The sequence below is a fragment of the Podarcis pityusensis genome (assembly GCF_964106645.2).
Source record: "Podarcis pityusensis genome assembly, chromosome: 5".
Lineage (NCBI taxonomy): Eukaryota > Metazoa > Chordata > Lepidosauria > Squamata > Lacertidae > Podarcis > Podarcis pityusensis.
Window position 1 is genome coordinate 46,182,617 of NC_138032.1, and position 17,973 is coordinate 46,200,589.

The 17,973-nt window shown below is 45.8% G+C and overlaps 1 protein-coding gene and 1 long non-coding RNA gene across 2 annotated transcripts in view; one reads left to right on the forward strand and one right to left on the reverse strand.

The window, feature by feature from the left end:
- The window catches only part of SORCS3 (sortilin related VPS10 domain containing receptor 3), a 445,632-nt gene that overhangs the window by 389,248 nt on the left and 38,411 nt on the right, over positions 1-17,973 (forward strand). The window contains exon 19 of the mRNA XM_081005898.1: positions 3,458-3,644. Coding sequence (XP_080862024.1) covers positions 3,458-3,644 — 187 coding nt within the window. The remainder of the gene's footprint in view (positions 1-3,457; positions 3,645-17,973) is intronic.
- On the reverse strand, positions 8,973-13,909 carry LOC308477425. The gene is made up of 2 exons (XR_013986553.1): positions 13,265-13,909; positions 8,973-9,981 (listed from the first exon to the last, which is right to left on the reverse strand). It is a non-coding gene; the product is annotated as an uncharacterized lncRNA (long non-coding RNA).

Genomic DNA, 17,973 nt, shown 5'->3' on the forward strand with positions numbered 1-17,973 from the left:
AATAAAGCTGCTCTTTGTGGCCACAGCACTCTTCCAGCCCTGCCTAAGTGCACATTTTGACGTTTTCATGAATTCATCTCATATCAGGTTAATGACAGGTGCCATTGACAATGCCAGTGATAGCAGATGCAGCTAACAATAACAGCAGCAGATGTGAATCCTTATGCTAGCAATACCAGGTGCATAATCACATATACTAATAGACTAAGAAGTCTATATTCAGGAATGTTTATTTAGGAATAATCATTTATATCCCCAAATAGGGATGAACAAATCTGCCAATTTCAGCTCTGTTTCTCATTTTTCTAGACATAAATTCATTTCTCTATATTTTCGCAGCAATCGTCATGAAAATTTGTCAGCAGTTTAGTCCATTTTTTCCTAGTACTATACATAGTTTATATGCAGTTTTAAATAATATACACACTATTGCAAACAATGTTCCCTACCATAACGCATTTTCCTCCACATTAGTTGAAGAACTGCATCCTAAAATTCAGCAAAGTGCAAATTTAGAAAAACAGCTGTGTTTCAGTTCATGTAGCTGTGAATTAGGCAGTTTTTCATTAAAATCCAAATGAAATTGGACCCCCTCCCATGGATCTTTGAAAATATCACTTATATAGACATAACCTCGATTATCCAGAGAAAGATATCTTGTTGAGGGTAATTCAAGTGAGAATGCTGAAATAACAAAGTTGTCCCACATCCAGAAGATGTAGTCTGGGTTTTTGGTTTTTTGGTTTTTTGCAGAGAGAGGGTAAAGACTGGATATCAGGGTAGGAATGGCCGAAGCTATGCAACCAGTTGGTCAAATATTCTAACAAGCTCTTACTGTGCTGACCCCATCACCTCAGGATGGCATCCACCTGGATTTCTGAGATGCCTTATAAGTAACTTACTTTCTCACCACCATTCATCAGTTGTCAAGCACACCCAATTTGCAGACTTATGAGCTTTAAGACGCACCATTATCACATTTCCATTTGATCATTTTACAGGACTAGCGCTATAAAAAGTGCCTCTCAAATATATCCAGCGAGCAGTGATTGTTATCCATTTGAAATGCCTCCACTTCATTTCCACCTTAATTTATATTCATAAACTAAGGGAAAGCTGACATTGCATGTGTGGCGGTTGATACACCTTTCACAATTTTATATACAGGAAACATAGTTGAAAGGAATGGGATTAGCGGATCGCTGCAATGCGGAGCAGGCTAGTAAGAGGCTGGAAAAGGGATCTGCTTCTCTTTAGATACGAGAGCACTGTTCCTTTTCTCTTGAAAACTACAAATACACAATGAGGGCATGGGTTGGGAATTGTGGCTGCAACATTAGCAAGCTGAAATGGTTCGATAAGAAAAATGATATGAAATTATATGCACCTCTTATGAACCAAGAGGTGCATATAATTTCATTTCATTTTTGTTTTGTTTGCTTAAAAATCCTATCTTAACTGTGTATTTTTTTTTATAAAATAAAGGACAGTAGTAATGAAATATCCTCTCCTTGTCTCATGATATGTGGTATGCTGAAATAAATAGATTGACCTCTGGAAGAAAATTTGGTAATCTAGGCCAGATATGATTATAAGGAGATGCACAATTATCAGTCTTTAAGCTATGCCAGCACTGATTAACGCAACTTAGAGCTATACTTTCTCAGTGCCAAAAATCTCTCAGGCAAAAGAAAGAAGTTCTTGCATTGGCTCTGCCAGGAATCTCTTCATCCAACAGATAACTCTAATAGCTTATGGTTATAGCATGCACACATTTTCTGAACCACAGTCAAGGCCTCTTGCTTTGCAATATATAACAGTCTGCCAACAGATCACTTTCCTTCTTTGGCAATTCATGGTGAGGAACAAGCTGTCCCGAAGCAGCTATCTCTTTTCAAGACTTGCAAATACAGTTCTAAAAGAGCAGTTACCTTTTTTAAAAAAGACGTTGTTAGCTACTAAACCCAGAGATCCTGGTCCTTTAACAACTAAACCAATAGTCTATCTGTGCTACTCAGTTTTGAGGCTATTGTTTATAAAATGTTGGTTCAGAGGCTGCCTTTATCAGACCACTGTGTTGGAAATCAAGCCTTTATCAGGAGAAACTTGCAACTCTCTCAGGCACCCAGCTTGGTCTCCTGTTGACCTCCCTGTCTGCTTTCCCGGCAGGATCCAGGCAGAGGTCGCGATAGGCGATCCTTCTCAGCGTGGGAAGAACACACCCCTCTTTCCTGCCCCCCCCCGGCAGGGGAAAGAGATAGACAGAAACGTATTTACATGTCTTTATTTCTGTCTTTGCAGCGTTATAGAAAACATGACTGCTCTCTTCAAGCTTCAGCAGTCGAGAGTTAACAAACACTTCCTGCTCATATTACACTCTGAGCTAATTCCGGTGCTTCGCACTGTGAATAGACTGTCCCTCTGTTTCCCACGGAACAGTCCCAACATTCCATCATGTGCTGTTTTCAAGCTAGCAGCTCGCGGCTGCTTTGCTTCAATATTGTAACATGTCCACCCAGTTCAAAACTGTCTGTGTTGACTGGCAGTAGCTCTTTTGGGTTTCAGTCAGGAGTTCTCTCCCAATCATACTTGAAGATGATCGGGATTATTTTGCATGCAAGGCAGATGCTCTGCCACTGAACTATGGCTGGTGCTACAGTGCCAGAAATCCTTAAATCCACTGTATTCTAAGAGTCATTTAAGGCTTTTAAAGGGCACCCAAGTGGTTGCTGGGAGATACGATTTTTATTCTCAACTCTCAAAAACCAGCTTCACTGTGTTTCTGGAGTAGACCAGGTAGCAGAATTGCTTTTATTTACATTCCTATTTAGTAAAATGTGAGTGTCATGTGTACTAAACCCCTTTTCAGGCTGAAGATCTTGAAACGACTCCTGATGTTTGGAGATGCAAAGTAATTTCATTCTACTCTCTGAAACTTCCTTGAGCATATTCAGTGGTTCTTTGTTTCTTTCTGAGGTGTGTTGTTTTGCTTAGATTCTGTTCCTCAACAAACAGAACAGAATCCTTTCAGACTGCAGGAGTGGGTTATGATCCCCTGAAGTAGAAAATTAACACAACAGGGAGCAGGTTGTGCTTGAATGTCATCGCTCACCTGTAACTGAAGTTGTGCAATCTATGCTAGATCTCCTATACTACACCTAGACATTAGTCGCTGGCCCACCAACTTCCTTTCAGGGAAAATATAAATCAACCAATCCTAAACTATATGGTGCAAACTTTAACATTTAGAAAATCTATCTTGCCTTTCTTTTCTCATTTTTTATTACCGAATATATCCTGCAGCAAATATCAGGTGGTCACTTATTGCATTGCAGGAAAAGTTCAAAGCTTTTGGGCCATGTTTATGCTAATAAGGTTATCCTTAGTGGCAGTGCAGTGTATAACATAAATCACCCTTATCAGCCACATTGCTAAACCACTGTGTTTCCTTCTGCAGGGTGATCTCCAGAGGACAAATATCCAACTAGATTTTGGAGATGGTACTGCTGTGTCCTATGCTAATTTCAGCCCTATAGAGGATGGTATCCGACACATTTATAAGAGCACTGGGATCTTCCAAGTGACAGCCTATGCAGAAAACAACCTGGGTTCTGATCTGGCAGCACTTTTCCTGCATGTGATCTGTAAGTAGTTACCTCTAGTGAGCTTTGAAAAAGCCCCTCCATAGATTGCATGCATAGTTCATTGTTTTGGAAGATTCCATCCTTAATTCCTGTTTTCCATATTACAGTTCCTTGGGGTTTTTTTTACTGTTTGACATGCTTTACCATTCTTATCTCATTCAATACTGTACACGAGTAAGTCCCATAGGGAGGTAAATGAGCATAGGATTTCAGCCTGAATGTTCTTATTTTACATATGGTGAACAAGGACCAACAGGGTGGATCCAGTTAGAGTTGAACTTATCCCCACTGAAATCACTGGGACTTCACTTGATCAGGACTAAATTCTCACACTGATTTCTGGGCACAAGGCAATGATTCACCAATGCTCACCTAAGGAGTCCTATCAGCTTGACCCCATGCTCAATTCCATCCTTGCCTCTTTTGTAAAAAACCTATCATAAATTGTATTTAACAGAGCACATTGCTTTGAACTTGCAGCTAATTAAACTCAGTGCTTCTCAGTTTTGGGGAGTGGCTAAAGTTTGTGGAGTGGCGCTGTGGTCCAAACCACTGAGCCTAGGGCTTGCCAATCAGAAGGTCGGCGGTTCGAATCCCCACGATGGGGTGAGCTCCCCTTTCTCGGTCCCTGCTCCTGCCAACCTAGCAGTTTGAAAGCATGCCGAAAAGTGCAAGTAGATAAATAGGTACCGCTCCGTCTGGAAGGTAAAGTGTTTCCATATGCTGCTCTGGTTTCACCAGAAGCGGCTTAGTCATGCTGGCCACATGACCCAGAAAAACTGTCTGCGGACAAACGTCTGCTCCCTCGGCCAGTAAAGCGAGATGAGTGCCGCAACCCCAGAGTCATTCGCAACTGGACTTAACTGTCAGGGGTCCTTTACCTTTACCTTTTTAAAGCTGGTGAGAATTTAGACAGCTTTGTTCAAATACACTAAAAACAAATATACAAATTATAAATGTATGGTACAAAGCAACAGCCATAAATTGAGCTGTATATAAAACAATTGCATGAACTTATATAATATTCTTACATAGGTTTGAAAACATAGAGTGAAATCCAGCAATGTCTTTCCACCAATAGAACAGTCAGCAGTGGCAGAACACACATGTGCCTCTCTGGAGTGGAATGGGGGGGAGGCGTGTTGCAGGTGGAAGAAGGTGTAAGGGAATATCTAGTTGTGTGATGTTGGATATTGCCCATTTGCGTTTCTTTTCCTTGATAAATTTGAATTGCTACTGATTCTATGAAAAGGTAGTTCCTAAAATATTTTCTTCTTACGTTTTTGGATTCCTGCTTCTTTTTTTGCTAAGGTTCCTAGTGTGGCACCTTCAGAAGGCTCCCTTGGCATCTACCAGGAACCCCACTCCTCCCATTTTTCTATTGGAATTTGTTTTGGTTGTTTGTGAGGGGAAGAGGTTGTCTGCTTTTTGGTCTGTGTTTTAATATTTAGTGGTCTCTAGGAGTTTTGGTGGGAGGATTCTGGGCATTACCAGTGTTTCTTTTGTGAAATGAATATTTTGTGACACCCACAGTAGTTGCTTATATTTCTAAATGTGTTCCTGGGCCCTAAAAGATTGGGTGCAAGTATCATGTGTAGTAACCATAGGCAACTCACATTTCAGAGTTTGACGTTTCAGAGTGCAAACCATGTATTTGAAATATGATTGTTTCAGCTGTTCATTTGCACTTCACCTGAAGCATGCCAGCAACGAAAGATGCTACTATTATTTTCTACTGATTGAGGGTAGAAGGAAGGATCAGAGAAGTAGGACAATAAAAAGAAGTCTGGTAGATTCTCTGCAGTGAAGGTTGGCAGGCAAAAAGTTACAGGGAACAATGATGTCAGCCTTTTACAAGAAACAGTTGGGATCAAGTTCTGAGAATGTTTTTTTGGTGATAATGTCACAAAGAAAGATTGTGAAACTTAGTTTTTTTGCTCTTCTTATACAGAATTCTCCAATTAGTTTTAGAGAGAAAGGCTTCATTTGCACTGAACATTTAAAGTCCATATCTTGTTGGACTCGTGGCCATTTGTCAAATATGATGGAAGCTGTAATCCAACAACTTCTGGAAGCCATTACATTGGCTTCCCTGGGTAGATACTGAGTTAAAAGGATCTCTGTTGACATCGCCTCCAGTCAGCATGACCAATCGTTGGGAAATATGTGGGTTGTAGTCAAATAGCAGAAGGCTGCTGTAAAGATTATGGAAACCAAATGCATTAATGAATTGCTCAAACATCACCCTTCATCTGCATGTCTTAAAGTACCTTATAGTCTTTATGGTTCCTTCTTCAATACTGTCAGCAAGAAATGTAGGATTTCTACTACCTCTGCCTATGCATCTTAACCAACTGAGAATCATAAGACTGAGCTGTGCTTCAACTGCACAAGTCTAATATTCCTGCTAAGGATGATTGAATTAGGTTGCATGGAGAAATTGATGCTCAAGAGTGAGGCTCTTCTTCATGTGCCACCTCCTCATGAGGTCTGGAGGGTGGCAACATGAGAATGGGCCTTTTCTGTGGTGGCTCCCTGCATGTGAAATGCTCCCCAGGGAAGCTCACCTGGTGCCTTCATTACATATCTTTAGGCAGGCAAAAACATTCCTCTTCCCCCAGGCTTTTGCCTATCTAAACAATCCATGGCCTTTCAAATTGGGATGGAGGGTGGGATTAAAGGGTATTGTTTTTGTTTCCTATTATGGTATATATTTTGGTGTTTCTGTATTGTCAACCGCTCTCTGGTCTTCAAATGACATGTCTAGAAATTTAATAAATATTACTACTACTTATTGGGGTAGTGATGAAGTGGGGTAGGTATTTGCAAGTGCTCAATTTCCCTGATGCCATGTTCATTCCTGCTGGAATGAGGGTATTATTTAAAGTCCCACCATCCCTGGTAGAGAAATGATGCCATTCATATCAGGTTTTGTGCCCTTCAAGCCTTGGTTATGCTAGTGGGTGCTTTGCATTGCACAAACATTTTGCATGCACTCACGCGGAATGTGTGCAAAAGATCAAGCCCTTTCCACTAGGACCGTATATAGAAGTATCTTATTATGTTTCATGGTTACCTTTCCCAGCCAGGACTAATTATCATGAGATCCCACGGAGACTGTGCAAAGAATAAGGTTCATGATTACAGTGTCAGATACGCATAATTAAGCCTCTCTAGTGTTAAATATCCATGGAAGAAAAATATTTTATGCAAACTCTCTTAAACTCATACTGACAGAACATATTGGACCTTGAGCGTTCATACCAGCAGAAGTGTTAAGGGGGTGGCCTAGTGGGCCTGAGTCCTAGATCTTTTGCAATCGATTCCAAATCTTTCTTTCCCCCGTTTTTTAAAAAAATCACTTTAAAAATGCTAAATTTGCTTACAGGACAGCTTTCCCTATGAAAATTGGCCTAAATCTGCTAAGTTATAAATGAGCAGATGCAAATGTTATGCAAATCTGTGTAATGGGCCTGTGCACAAACTTTTTAAGGACTTGGAAACATCCCCTGCATATGCATTTCCATTGGTTCATTCAGGCTCTTATTGTGTCCATGCGTGCATGTGTAGATAAATGTTTTTTCAGATTGGTGTCTGCATTGTGATGTATGGGTTTTAATGTGTATGCACTGAAGAATCTTTCAGAAAGTCATCTTATGGATGCAAAACAATATATTAGAACTGGCCTAGAGAATAAGTTGATTAACAGTGAGATCTCCCACCTGCTTGTAATTAGAGCAGTTTACCTGACTGTAATATCTGAGCAGGCTCAAAAAATGATCAGTTATTTTGAGCATGCCCACTGCAGAACAATGACAAATTATCATTCAGTTCCATACACGCTTGCTAACGAAAACAATGGGGGGAAACCAGATGGAGAGAAAAACTAAAGTTTCAGTTTGAATCTTCAGATTTTCCCATCTGTTTGTAACTTTTTTTTTGTCCACTCTTGGTGACAACCTAAGCTTAACTATCATTGCAGTAACTTGATTAACTTTAAGTCAAACCATTTCACCTGCCAGTCTAGTTTCTGTTTTCATAACATCTGCAACTTCATATGTGCTTGGGCTTGGTTTTGTATAAAAAAGCACTCTTTTCTCTAGGTAGCTTCCCAGAATATTTCAGGTACTTTGTAAGAAGGAAAATATGAGCACAAATTCTTATGCTCCATGCCTATTCTGAAAAGTAATCATGTACAGTATTCAGTGTTTATCCCTTTCAAATATGTCTCAGATGCAGTAACTGGGAAATGGAATGGGACCCTAATTCAAAGGATTTCAAAGAAACATCTCTGAATCTTACATGCATGTATCCTTCACAGTTTATAGGGCATGTGCATATATTTAAACTTTTATTTCTGCACCTAAGTAGAATATAGAAACAGATTCTGCCCATAGATTTTACCTTTTGACAAGTAAGTTAAACGAACCATAAGGATCCTAGAACTAGACTGCTAATGGATAGTTGCTAGAGGATACATTGCACACTGGATTCTTGAATTTTGCTAATTAAGTTTTAGCTATATTTGGATTTATTTAAGATGACCATGTGGTTTATGTTGTGTATTTTGACAGTTCTGTAGTTTGTAAACTAGCTTTAGTACAATAACTTAGAAAGATGGCATACGGTTTTAAAATGTAAGGAAATACAGCACAACAGACTGAAGGCTTATTCACAAGCGACTATGGGCAGTATTCAACTAAGTTGTACCTTAGTAGACAGTTCTACCAATAGTAGACCTATTGAAATTAATGGACCTAATGTTCATTCATTTCAGTGGGTGGGATTCAACTAACACAAAACGCTAGTGGAAGCCATCACAAGGGCTCCTGCTAGCGCATTGGAGCTTCTCCATCCTCCTCCTCTCATGTCCTCCATGCCTCCCCCAGACCTGCTCTGGAAAGTCAGGAGAAACCCCAAAACAGCAAGTAAGGGGAGGAGAGGGAGATTGTTTCATCTGCAAACAGAGACGCTTGCACTGAAGTGACAATGAGACGAGCGCAGCATTGAATTTCTCCCAGTGGATCTACTCTGAATAATTACCCCATGTTTACTGCCTGCAATTATCACTTTGCCCAGAATGGACATGTGAAATTGCCATCACAGATCATACTTGTAGAACATCACTGCTATCAGTGAAGGCAAGGTTAAGTAGTTTCCATAGCTGACTCGGATATTATGGTGAGCTTTAACCCTATTATGACTGGTTAGCAAAGCCAGAGACAAGTTCAATTTTAAAAAGAAGAAAAGAATTGGACTCATTGCACATTTCTTTGCGTGTGTAGGTCCCCAGGCCACCCCTCAAATAACTTCACACATAACACGTAATTTTAGTTTTGGTTTTTGGGCACTATTTTGGCCACAACTTTATTAAAATACAAAATCAGTGAGTGGTTGTTTAGACATTGGTTATAACTATCTGTCCCCCCGCCTGGGACAGAACTGACATCCCGAGGTCCGATCGGTGTCCAGTAGAAGGGAAAGTCAAACTTGGGGGTCATTTGAGCTAAGTGTCGGACCCACGCCGCTCACCCTAGCAGCTCCCCGAAGGCTTGCCGGCCCTGGTCCCATGACAGGGATTGGACGGCCCTGATCCCATGACAGGGATAGGACGAAATCGTGGCAAGCCCCAGGATTCCTTTAACGGAATTCCCTTCAGCGCAATAGGAGGGGCAGGCACAGCCTATCCTGACCCCTCCACCACCACCACCAATGCCTAACCGCCACACGAGCTTTAACGCTCGCCGCCAACCACTCATAAACCCAACCAGGAACCTAATTTTTCAGCCACAGCATCCAACCAAATATCATTCCCCAAATCAGAAAGGTGCACTCCATCTGCCCGGTAAAGGGCTTTCGCCTTAAAATAAATGCTAGGGTGGGGAATCACCAAACCACCCAGCTCCAATACCTTCCCACAAACAGCAGAGTTAATGCGCCTCCTGGCCCTTTTAGCGGCCTCCGGGCGGGAAACACTGCGCCAGGTGTGCCTCTGCAACAGGTGAGACCAAATTATTCTCACTGAAGGTAATAAGGCTGCCAATGCCTCCAAATCCCTTTTGGATTGAGGTGGGAGCGCAAAGCAAGGCAATCAATAGTTGCCACATCATTTTCCCCCAGCAGCACCACTATGGCCATGGGGGGGGGGGGTCCGAGAGCAGCCGGCGACCAATCAGCGGCATAAACTCTCCCCATGACATTCCGTGTCTGGAAAACCATGACACTTGCACGTGCTGTGGGAGGCCAAGACACGCTCCCCTTGCAGACTGCCTCGCTCTGCTGCCAGCCCAATGAACGATGCTGTGTCCCACTATCCAGACGCGGACCAGCGTGGGATCTACAAGGGTTGAAACAAACAAGCATTAGTTCCAAACTCAGCATTTGTTTCGCACATAACCCTTGAAAGCATACGATTTCCATCTCCCCAAATCCTTGATCCTGGCAGCTGAGAAGCCCCAATGGGCCGCCATAGTCGCTGCACCTATGCGAAAGGAATGAGGGGCAAAACCAGACGCCAAGATCCCACAAGCAGAGATGGCCTTACGCATGACTTTTGTGAACTGGTGTCGTGCCAAACGGCATGAGTAGGGGGCTGTCCCCAGGAGGTCTCAAGGCCAAGTACTTCCTTACATCCTTGACCGGGCATGGGCCCACCTCCCCAGTCGCTGGGAGGCGGACAACCTCCCCCCGACCCAGCTGGTCAGTTTTGGAGTTGCGCACTACAAGTCTCAACTTCAAAAGGGGAACGCATATATCCTGAAGGAGCAACCCACGAGAACCAGCAACTTCTAGGATCAAGCCAGCCCCCAGGGGAACGAAAAGCCAAATATTTCTGGTATCCAATAACAGGGCAAGGGCCCACCTTACCTGTGACTGGAAGCCTGATGATGGCAACCCTGCTCACTAGGTCTGACTTAGTGCTCCAGACACTTATGACAAGCTCCAAAGCAGATAAGGAAAAATCCTCAGGCAATAAGCCTCCAAACTCTCAGCCCCGTGCTGGCTCCAACACAATGTCCCCAACCCTCAGTACACCAAAATTACAATGGAATACTGAAAGAAGTCTCGTCTAGATCTGGAACCAGGAGACAAGTCTTAACTTGTTGCAGATACTGCAGAGGTCAAGATTGACCGGCTTCCTGCCTGCAGTCCTGTGAAGGCTGGAGCCTATTCCAACCTTCCAAGACCCTGCGCACGACACACTTTTAGAAGGGTCTCTGAAAAATTAAAGCTTTACTCTAGCAGACATTGCAGTGGACTGAATTCTGATAGTTTTAACAATGCATCCAATCTGCAGCAGGTAGGCCAATTACTGCAGGTCCTGCTCAGAGGATGGAGGCAAGTTCCTCTGAATGGCCGAGGACTGCCAGCTAAATGCTAAGAAATCAGTCCAGGCCTTCTCATAAGACCTGAAAGCAGAAGGGGAAATGTAAACTACTACTCCTCATAATTATCAATTGTTGCCAAAGCGCCACAGGAGCTCCAGAAAATCCGGCTATAGCTGGGCGTCCAGAGCCCAGGATCTGAAGCTCTCCAACTGAAAACGGGATAGAGTGACAGCGAAAACATTAGATGATCCCGTAATAAAGCGAGCAGAAACGCAATATTAAACCTTAAGCAGTGCAGCTGGAAAGCACATAAAAGGGGACGGAGACTCTGCCGAAGCATGAGGACCATTTTGCCAGGACCCTCACACTGCCTGGTTATCAGACCAAGACAAACCCGACGGTCCCTGTACTCCTCAGTCCAGATGTGCGCTGCACTACAATGGGGAAAACTCAAGAAAAGTTAGGTCACATGTGATTGCCTTGCCCTGCCAGGCTCAAGGCCACTGTACAGGATGATGAAGGGACCCCGGGCCATGAGACCACCTGGCCAAGCAGGAATGGAAGGGGCAGCCTGGAACAACCACCCTGCATGCCAATTGTTAACTGACCTAGCAATGATAGAATCTGACAAAGCAACATTTGCTATCAGAGGAAGTATTACAAGAATAACGTCCTTCATGGCAAACAGCTTTTCCACAGGCAAGCAGAGGTATGAGCAACGGTATCCAGCTAGCCCCAAATACGTTAAAAGGGGCAGTAGGAGCCACTGTCCTATGTTCAATCCAGAAAGACGCTAAAGGACTCGAGTGCTGCACAGCCTATAGCGCAACCTATTGGCATCGCCTTATCAATGAAAGAATCATCCAATTGAAGCCCAACTACTTAAAATCTTGAGGGTGAACTGGCAGCAGCCTAACAGCCAATTCAATATTGCATAATGCCAACAAGGCACCTCTTCCAATTTGTTGGTAAGCTCAACTGCTTGATCCAAAGATGCATATTTCACGAACAATTCCGGAGCGTCATTCACTGAGGTGCCTTTGGGATGCGATAAATATGGATCAGATGGAATTATATGGGGCTGGTAAGCTCAACTGCCTGATCCAAAGATGCATATTTCACGGAACAATTCCGGAGAGTCATTCACTGAGGTGCCTTTGGGATGTAATAAATATGGATTATATGGGGCTTTCTTAGGGACGATCCCCAAAGGGGATCAATGAAAATCAGGAATAGAAGGAAAATCAAGGGGATCCCACCATACGTCCCAATGAAAGCTGCTTCCTAACCTTCTTACTTGCTACCACAGGTAGCTCTCAGACTGGCTTTTGAGTTGCTGTATTCTGAGCCACTGGCTGAAAAGCCAGAGGAATCCCAAACCTTGGGAAAACCCTTACCACAAGCACAAAACCACTGACCCATCTAGATAACCTTTTAGCAAGGCTTTCAAGGAAGATATTTTTATGGAAATATGGGCGAGAGGTATTGAGTTATTGCTTGCTAGCCCCCAGCCCCCACTTGGGCAAAATGCCCTGCCTTGTTTTGCCACCATGATGTGTAAATTTACAGGGCCAACGCTGGCCAGAAACCCTAAAAAGTCCCAACAAAGCTGCTGCCGGGCCAGCTTCCTGCATACCAGCTTATGGTTCTATTGCTCAGGGAATTTCCGTGTGAAATGTGGAGCTGCGCAAGTGGTCCACATGTCCCTGTCCCTGCGATCCTAGCAAGCTGAGGGGATGATGGCAGCCCTGCATCTAACATTCCCATAGTGAATTGCAACTTAAGGAATAGTGGGGTTGGAAGGGACCCCGAGGATCATCTAGTCCACTCTCCCACAATATAATAATAATAATAATAATAATAATAATAATAATAATAATAAATAATATATTTGTACCCCGCCTATCTGGCTGGGCTTCCCCAGCCACTCTGGGCAGCTTCCAACAAAATATTAAAATACAGTAATGCAGCAAACATTAAAGGCTTCCCTAAACAGGGCTGCCTTAGATGTCTTCTAAAAGTCTAGTAGTAGACATCTGATGGGAGGGCGTCCCACAGGGCGGGTGCCACTACTGAGAAGGTCCTCTACATGGTGCCCTGTAACTTGGCTTCTCACAGTCAGGGAACCACCAGAAGGCCCTCGGCGCTGGACCTCAGTGTCCGGGTAGAGTGATGGGGGAGCATGCAGCTGTCCCATACAGGGACCAATCCTGCAACCTAGGCATTACCGGCACCATATGCTGACCAGCTGAGCTATCCAGGATGATCCCTAAAGACCCAGGGATGACGTACCTGCAGGGAGGTGTAAGCATCATCCCTGCTCCCCTTTTCCCTGCTCCTGGATCGCCGCCTCTGAAGACGCTTTCTTCTGGAAGAAGGCACCTAGGGCATCAGCAAGTCAACCTCTGCAGGAGAGGCAAGCTCTGGAGGCATCTGCAAAGGCCCTGTCATAGTCTGCAAAAAACAACAACAAAAAACAACAACAACTAAACAATGTGAGGAACTGGTGAAACCAATGCTTTGTGCACCACATGGGGACGCTATTTAGGCCGGAAACGCTGCCAGAGGCCATCAAATTCTAGGGCCAAGCCCTAAGATCACCTGCTAGGCCAGACATAAATGTTTCCAATGAGATAACAAACTCGAGGCAGCCCACCGCCTGTCCAGGTACCCCTGTTTGCCCTTTAGAAGGAAGCACGCCCTCAAGAAACCCAAAGTTCTTTTTGGGAGCAATATCACAAGTGGGCCGAACTACCCAGCAACAGAATAGTCCAAAAGGAGCAGCTTGTTATGTTTTGTGACAACAATGGCTAAGTGGGGGATATGAACCCTGACTCCCAGGTCCTGGTCCTGCACTCTAGCCACTAAGCCACAATGGCTCGTCTCTAAAATGGCAGTTGCCACTATCAGGGCAAAACAAACTTGAAGAAAATAAACTTGTTCCGCCGGGGCCGGATGGCCTACCAGCCAAGTACTATAAAACATTAAGTGAACAATTATGCCCAATTCTATGTGAAGTGATGAATAATATTTTAAAAGAGGGAAGGATTCCGAATACCTGGAAGGAAGCATATATTACTTTAATACCTAAAAAAGATGTGGATGCCTTAGAGGTGAGGAACTATAGGCCGATTTCGTTATTAAATAACGATTATAAACTGTTTGCGGATATAATGGCAGAAAGACTAAAAAGGGTATTAAAAAATAGAATTCATAAAGATCAAACGGGCTTCCTACCAGGAAGACAACTAAAGGATAACGTAAGAAATGTGATAGATATTATTGAATACCTGGAAACTAGAATAGATAAACAGGCGGCCTTGATATTTATCGATGCAGAGAAGGCATTCGATAATGTCTCTTGGCGCTTTCTGATGGAAAATTTGAAAAGGATGGGGATGGGAGAAAGATTCAGAAAAGGTATAGAGGTTATCTATCATGAGCAAAAGGCAAAACTTATAATAAATAATACTACATCAGAATTTTTTGATATTTCTAAAGGGACGAGGCAAGGCTGCCCTCTGTCCCCCCCTATTATTTATCTTAGTATTGGAAGTACTTACTAAGAGGCTGAGGGATACAGCAGAGGTTAAAGGAGTCAGGGTAGGAACTAAGGAACACAAAATTAAAGCTTTTGCGGATGACATTTGTTATGTAGTGTAGTTTCACCCTGGGCCAACAGGGGGATACTGTATATAGTTTTCACTCAGGTCTGTAGATAGTTTTCACTCAGGTCCGCGCCAGTTATTTTAGGCGGGAACTCTGGGCTGTTGTGGTTACAATGTTGACAGCCGGCTGCCTATAAATACAGGCCGGCTGAGCTGTTCGCAGTCAGTTCTATTCCAGCTTACCATAATAAAGAGCTACTTGAAGAAATCGCTGTGCCGGCTGCTATGTCAACCCACGACTCAACACTGGCGACGAAGGTGGGATGGATGGACATCAGAGCACAGCCAGATGCGGCCAGCCTCTGAACTGAGCTGAATCACTGAGCTGAATCACAGAGCGAAATCACTGAGCGATATCACTGGGCAGAACCAATTCAGAGCTGACTGTTCTGGCTAGAGCACTGTGTTCCATCCATCGCCCTTCACGCCGGCATCGGAATCATGGCTTCACTTGTGCCTCTACTGCCGTTTGCGCCAGCCTCTGAATCATGGGACTCCTACCTCGCTCGGTTCGACTGCTACCTCCAAGCCAACGAGCTGACAGCAGTATCAAAGGATCGGAAGCGGGGCCTATTCCTCAGCCTCTGTGGGCCTGAGGTGTTTGAGACGGCCCGAGCGTTGGTTGCGCCTGAAGCAGTCCAGGCAACACCATGGGACACGATCCAAGAGAAGCTCCGCAACCACTACGCACCAAAGCCGTCCAAGATTGCTGCCCGCCATGCGTTCTACCACCGGAACCAGGCAGAGGGGGAGTCAATCAACAACTACACCACCGCCCTGCGACAGGCTGCAATGCACTGTGAGTTCCGAGACTTAGACGATGCCCTGATGGATCGAATCGTCTGCGGGGTCCGGGACATCCATCTGCAACGGCGCCTCCTAGCCAAGCCAGACCTCACGCTACAGAAAGCCATTGAGGAGGCTGTGGCCTCAGAAGCTGCTGAACGCTCCGCCCAGGAGATCCGCAAGTCCAGCAGCCCGCGTCTTGCTAGGGAGCCAGTTCCGGTGCATCATGAAGAGGCCAGCAGTGAGGAGGCATCCTCCAGTGAAGACGATGACGTGCACCAGACAAAGCGGGAGCGCAGGAAGTTCCAACAGAAGTCCAAGGGCCAACCGGAATGTGCTGGCTGCGGAGGCAACCATTCCCGTGCCAAGTGTCGATTCAGAGACGCCATCTGTAGGAAGTGTTCCAGAAGGGGCCACATCGCTAAGGTCTGCCGATCGGCTCCGTCTGACACCCCCCCTTCATCGACTCGCAAGTCCAAGTCTTCACTCCAGTCTGCCAAGGAAAGTTGTTTCGCTCTCACCAACTGCCGCTGCCCGTCTGGAACCACGATTGGCCAAACCGACTCGCCTACGCGACGCAAGCTGAACGTCACGGTGCTCATTGAAGGAGCTCCATGTGACATGGAGATCGACACCGGGTCTGCCCTGTCCATCGTGTCATGGAGCACCATCAAAAGACTGGTACCCAGAGTGTCCAAAAGGCAACTCGACTCTCACCGCGTACACCTGAGAGACTACCAGGGAAACGACATTCCCGTGGTAGGCGTTGGCCGGTTCCGGATCGCCTTCAAGGATTTTTCGGGCCTGCTCCGGTTGGTGGTGGTCGAAGGTCAGCGGCCAAGCCTCCTAGGGCTAGACTGGTTTGATGCCCTCGGCCTGGAAGTCACCGGCATCAACTGCATCTCTAATGCAGAGACTGAGGGTCTGGTCAAAGACTTTGCCGAGGTTTTTGACGGCACCTTGGGCCAATATACAGGTACGCCCATCTCCTTTAGCCTTGATCCACAAGTCGCCCCCATCAAGCTAAAGCCACGCCGGGTTCCCTTTGCTCTCAAGGCTAAAGTGGACGAACAACTGGACAAACTGATCGCCCAAGGAGTTTTGGAGCCGGTTGACCACGCAAAGTGGGAAACCCCCATCGTCACGCCTGTCAAGCCAGATGGGTCGGTGAGAATCTGCGCTGACTACAAGTGCACGATCAACAAGGCACTTCAGCAGCACGCTTATCCGGTTCCTGTTGTCCAACACCTGCTGCATTCCCTGGGTGAGGGTAAGGTCTTCGCTAAGCTGGACCTTGCCCAAGCCTATCAACAACTGCCAGTCGATGATGCCACTGCTGAAGCCCAGACGATCGTCACCCACCGGGGGGCATTCCGTTGCCGCCGGTTGCAGTTCGGGGTGAGTGTGGCTCCTGGCATCTTCCAAAGCCTTATGGAGCGTCTCCTGCAAGGGCTTCCAGGCGTGGTACCATATTTTGATGACGTCTTGGTGTCTGCAGACTCACACCAGCAGCTGTTCGAGCGCCTCCGTGCCGTGCTGACCAGGTTCCAGGAGGCCGGGCTCAAGGTAAAGAGGGAGAAGTGCCAGATCGCCGTTCCACAGGTAGAGTTCCTGGGCTATCTTATCAATGCCTCCGGTCTTCATCCAACCACATCCAAGATCCGCGCTATCCAGCAGGCCCCCACTCCAAAGAACAAAACGGAGTTGCAGGCATTCCTGGGGCTGCTGAACTTTTATAACATGTTCCTGCCCCACAAAGCCACAGTGGCTGAGCCTCTTCACCGACTCCTTAGCACTAAGACGCCTTGGGCCTGGGGTCATCGGGAGACGGCGGCCTTCAACGCGGTCAAGGCTCTCCTTTCTTCAGACAGTGTGCTGGTACAGTACAGTGAATCCAGGCCGCTGGTCCTTGCCTGCGACGCCTCACCTTTTGGCATCGGGGCTGTCCTTAGTCACCGTTTTCCAGATGGAAGAGAAGCACCGCTCGCCTACTTTTCCAGGACACTATCTCCGACGGAACGGAATTACAGCCAGCTCGACAAGGAGGCATTGGCACTTGTGGCTGGAGTGAAGAGGTTCCATGAATACCTCTATGGCAGGACTTTTGACCTCATCACTGACCACAAGCCACTCCTGGGCCTCCTCGCCGGTGATCGTCCAACTCCACCGGTCCTCTCACCACGCATGCTGCGATGGACTGTTTTCCTGGCTGCCTACCACTACCGGCTCATCCATCGCCCGGGGAAATCGATGGGCCATGCCGACGCCCTCAGCCGTTGCCCTCTTCCAGCATTTGTGGAAGACCCAGCTCCAGCTTCATCGCTCCTTCTGATTGAGGATCTTCCGGCAGCGCCTGTATCGGCTGCCACTGTGGCCTCCGCATCTGCCCAGGATCGCACCATCAGCCGGGTGCTCAACTGGGTGTGGAGGGGGTGGCCACAAGGGCCCTTTGCATCGGAGTTCCAGCCCTTCGCAATCAGACAACATGAACTCTCAGCTCATCGCGGCTGTCTGCTGTGGGGAGACCGCGTCGTGATTCCCCAGGGA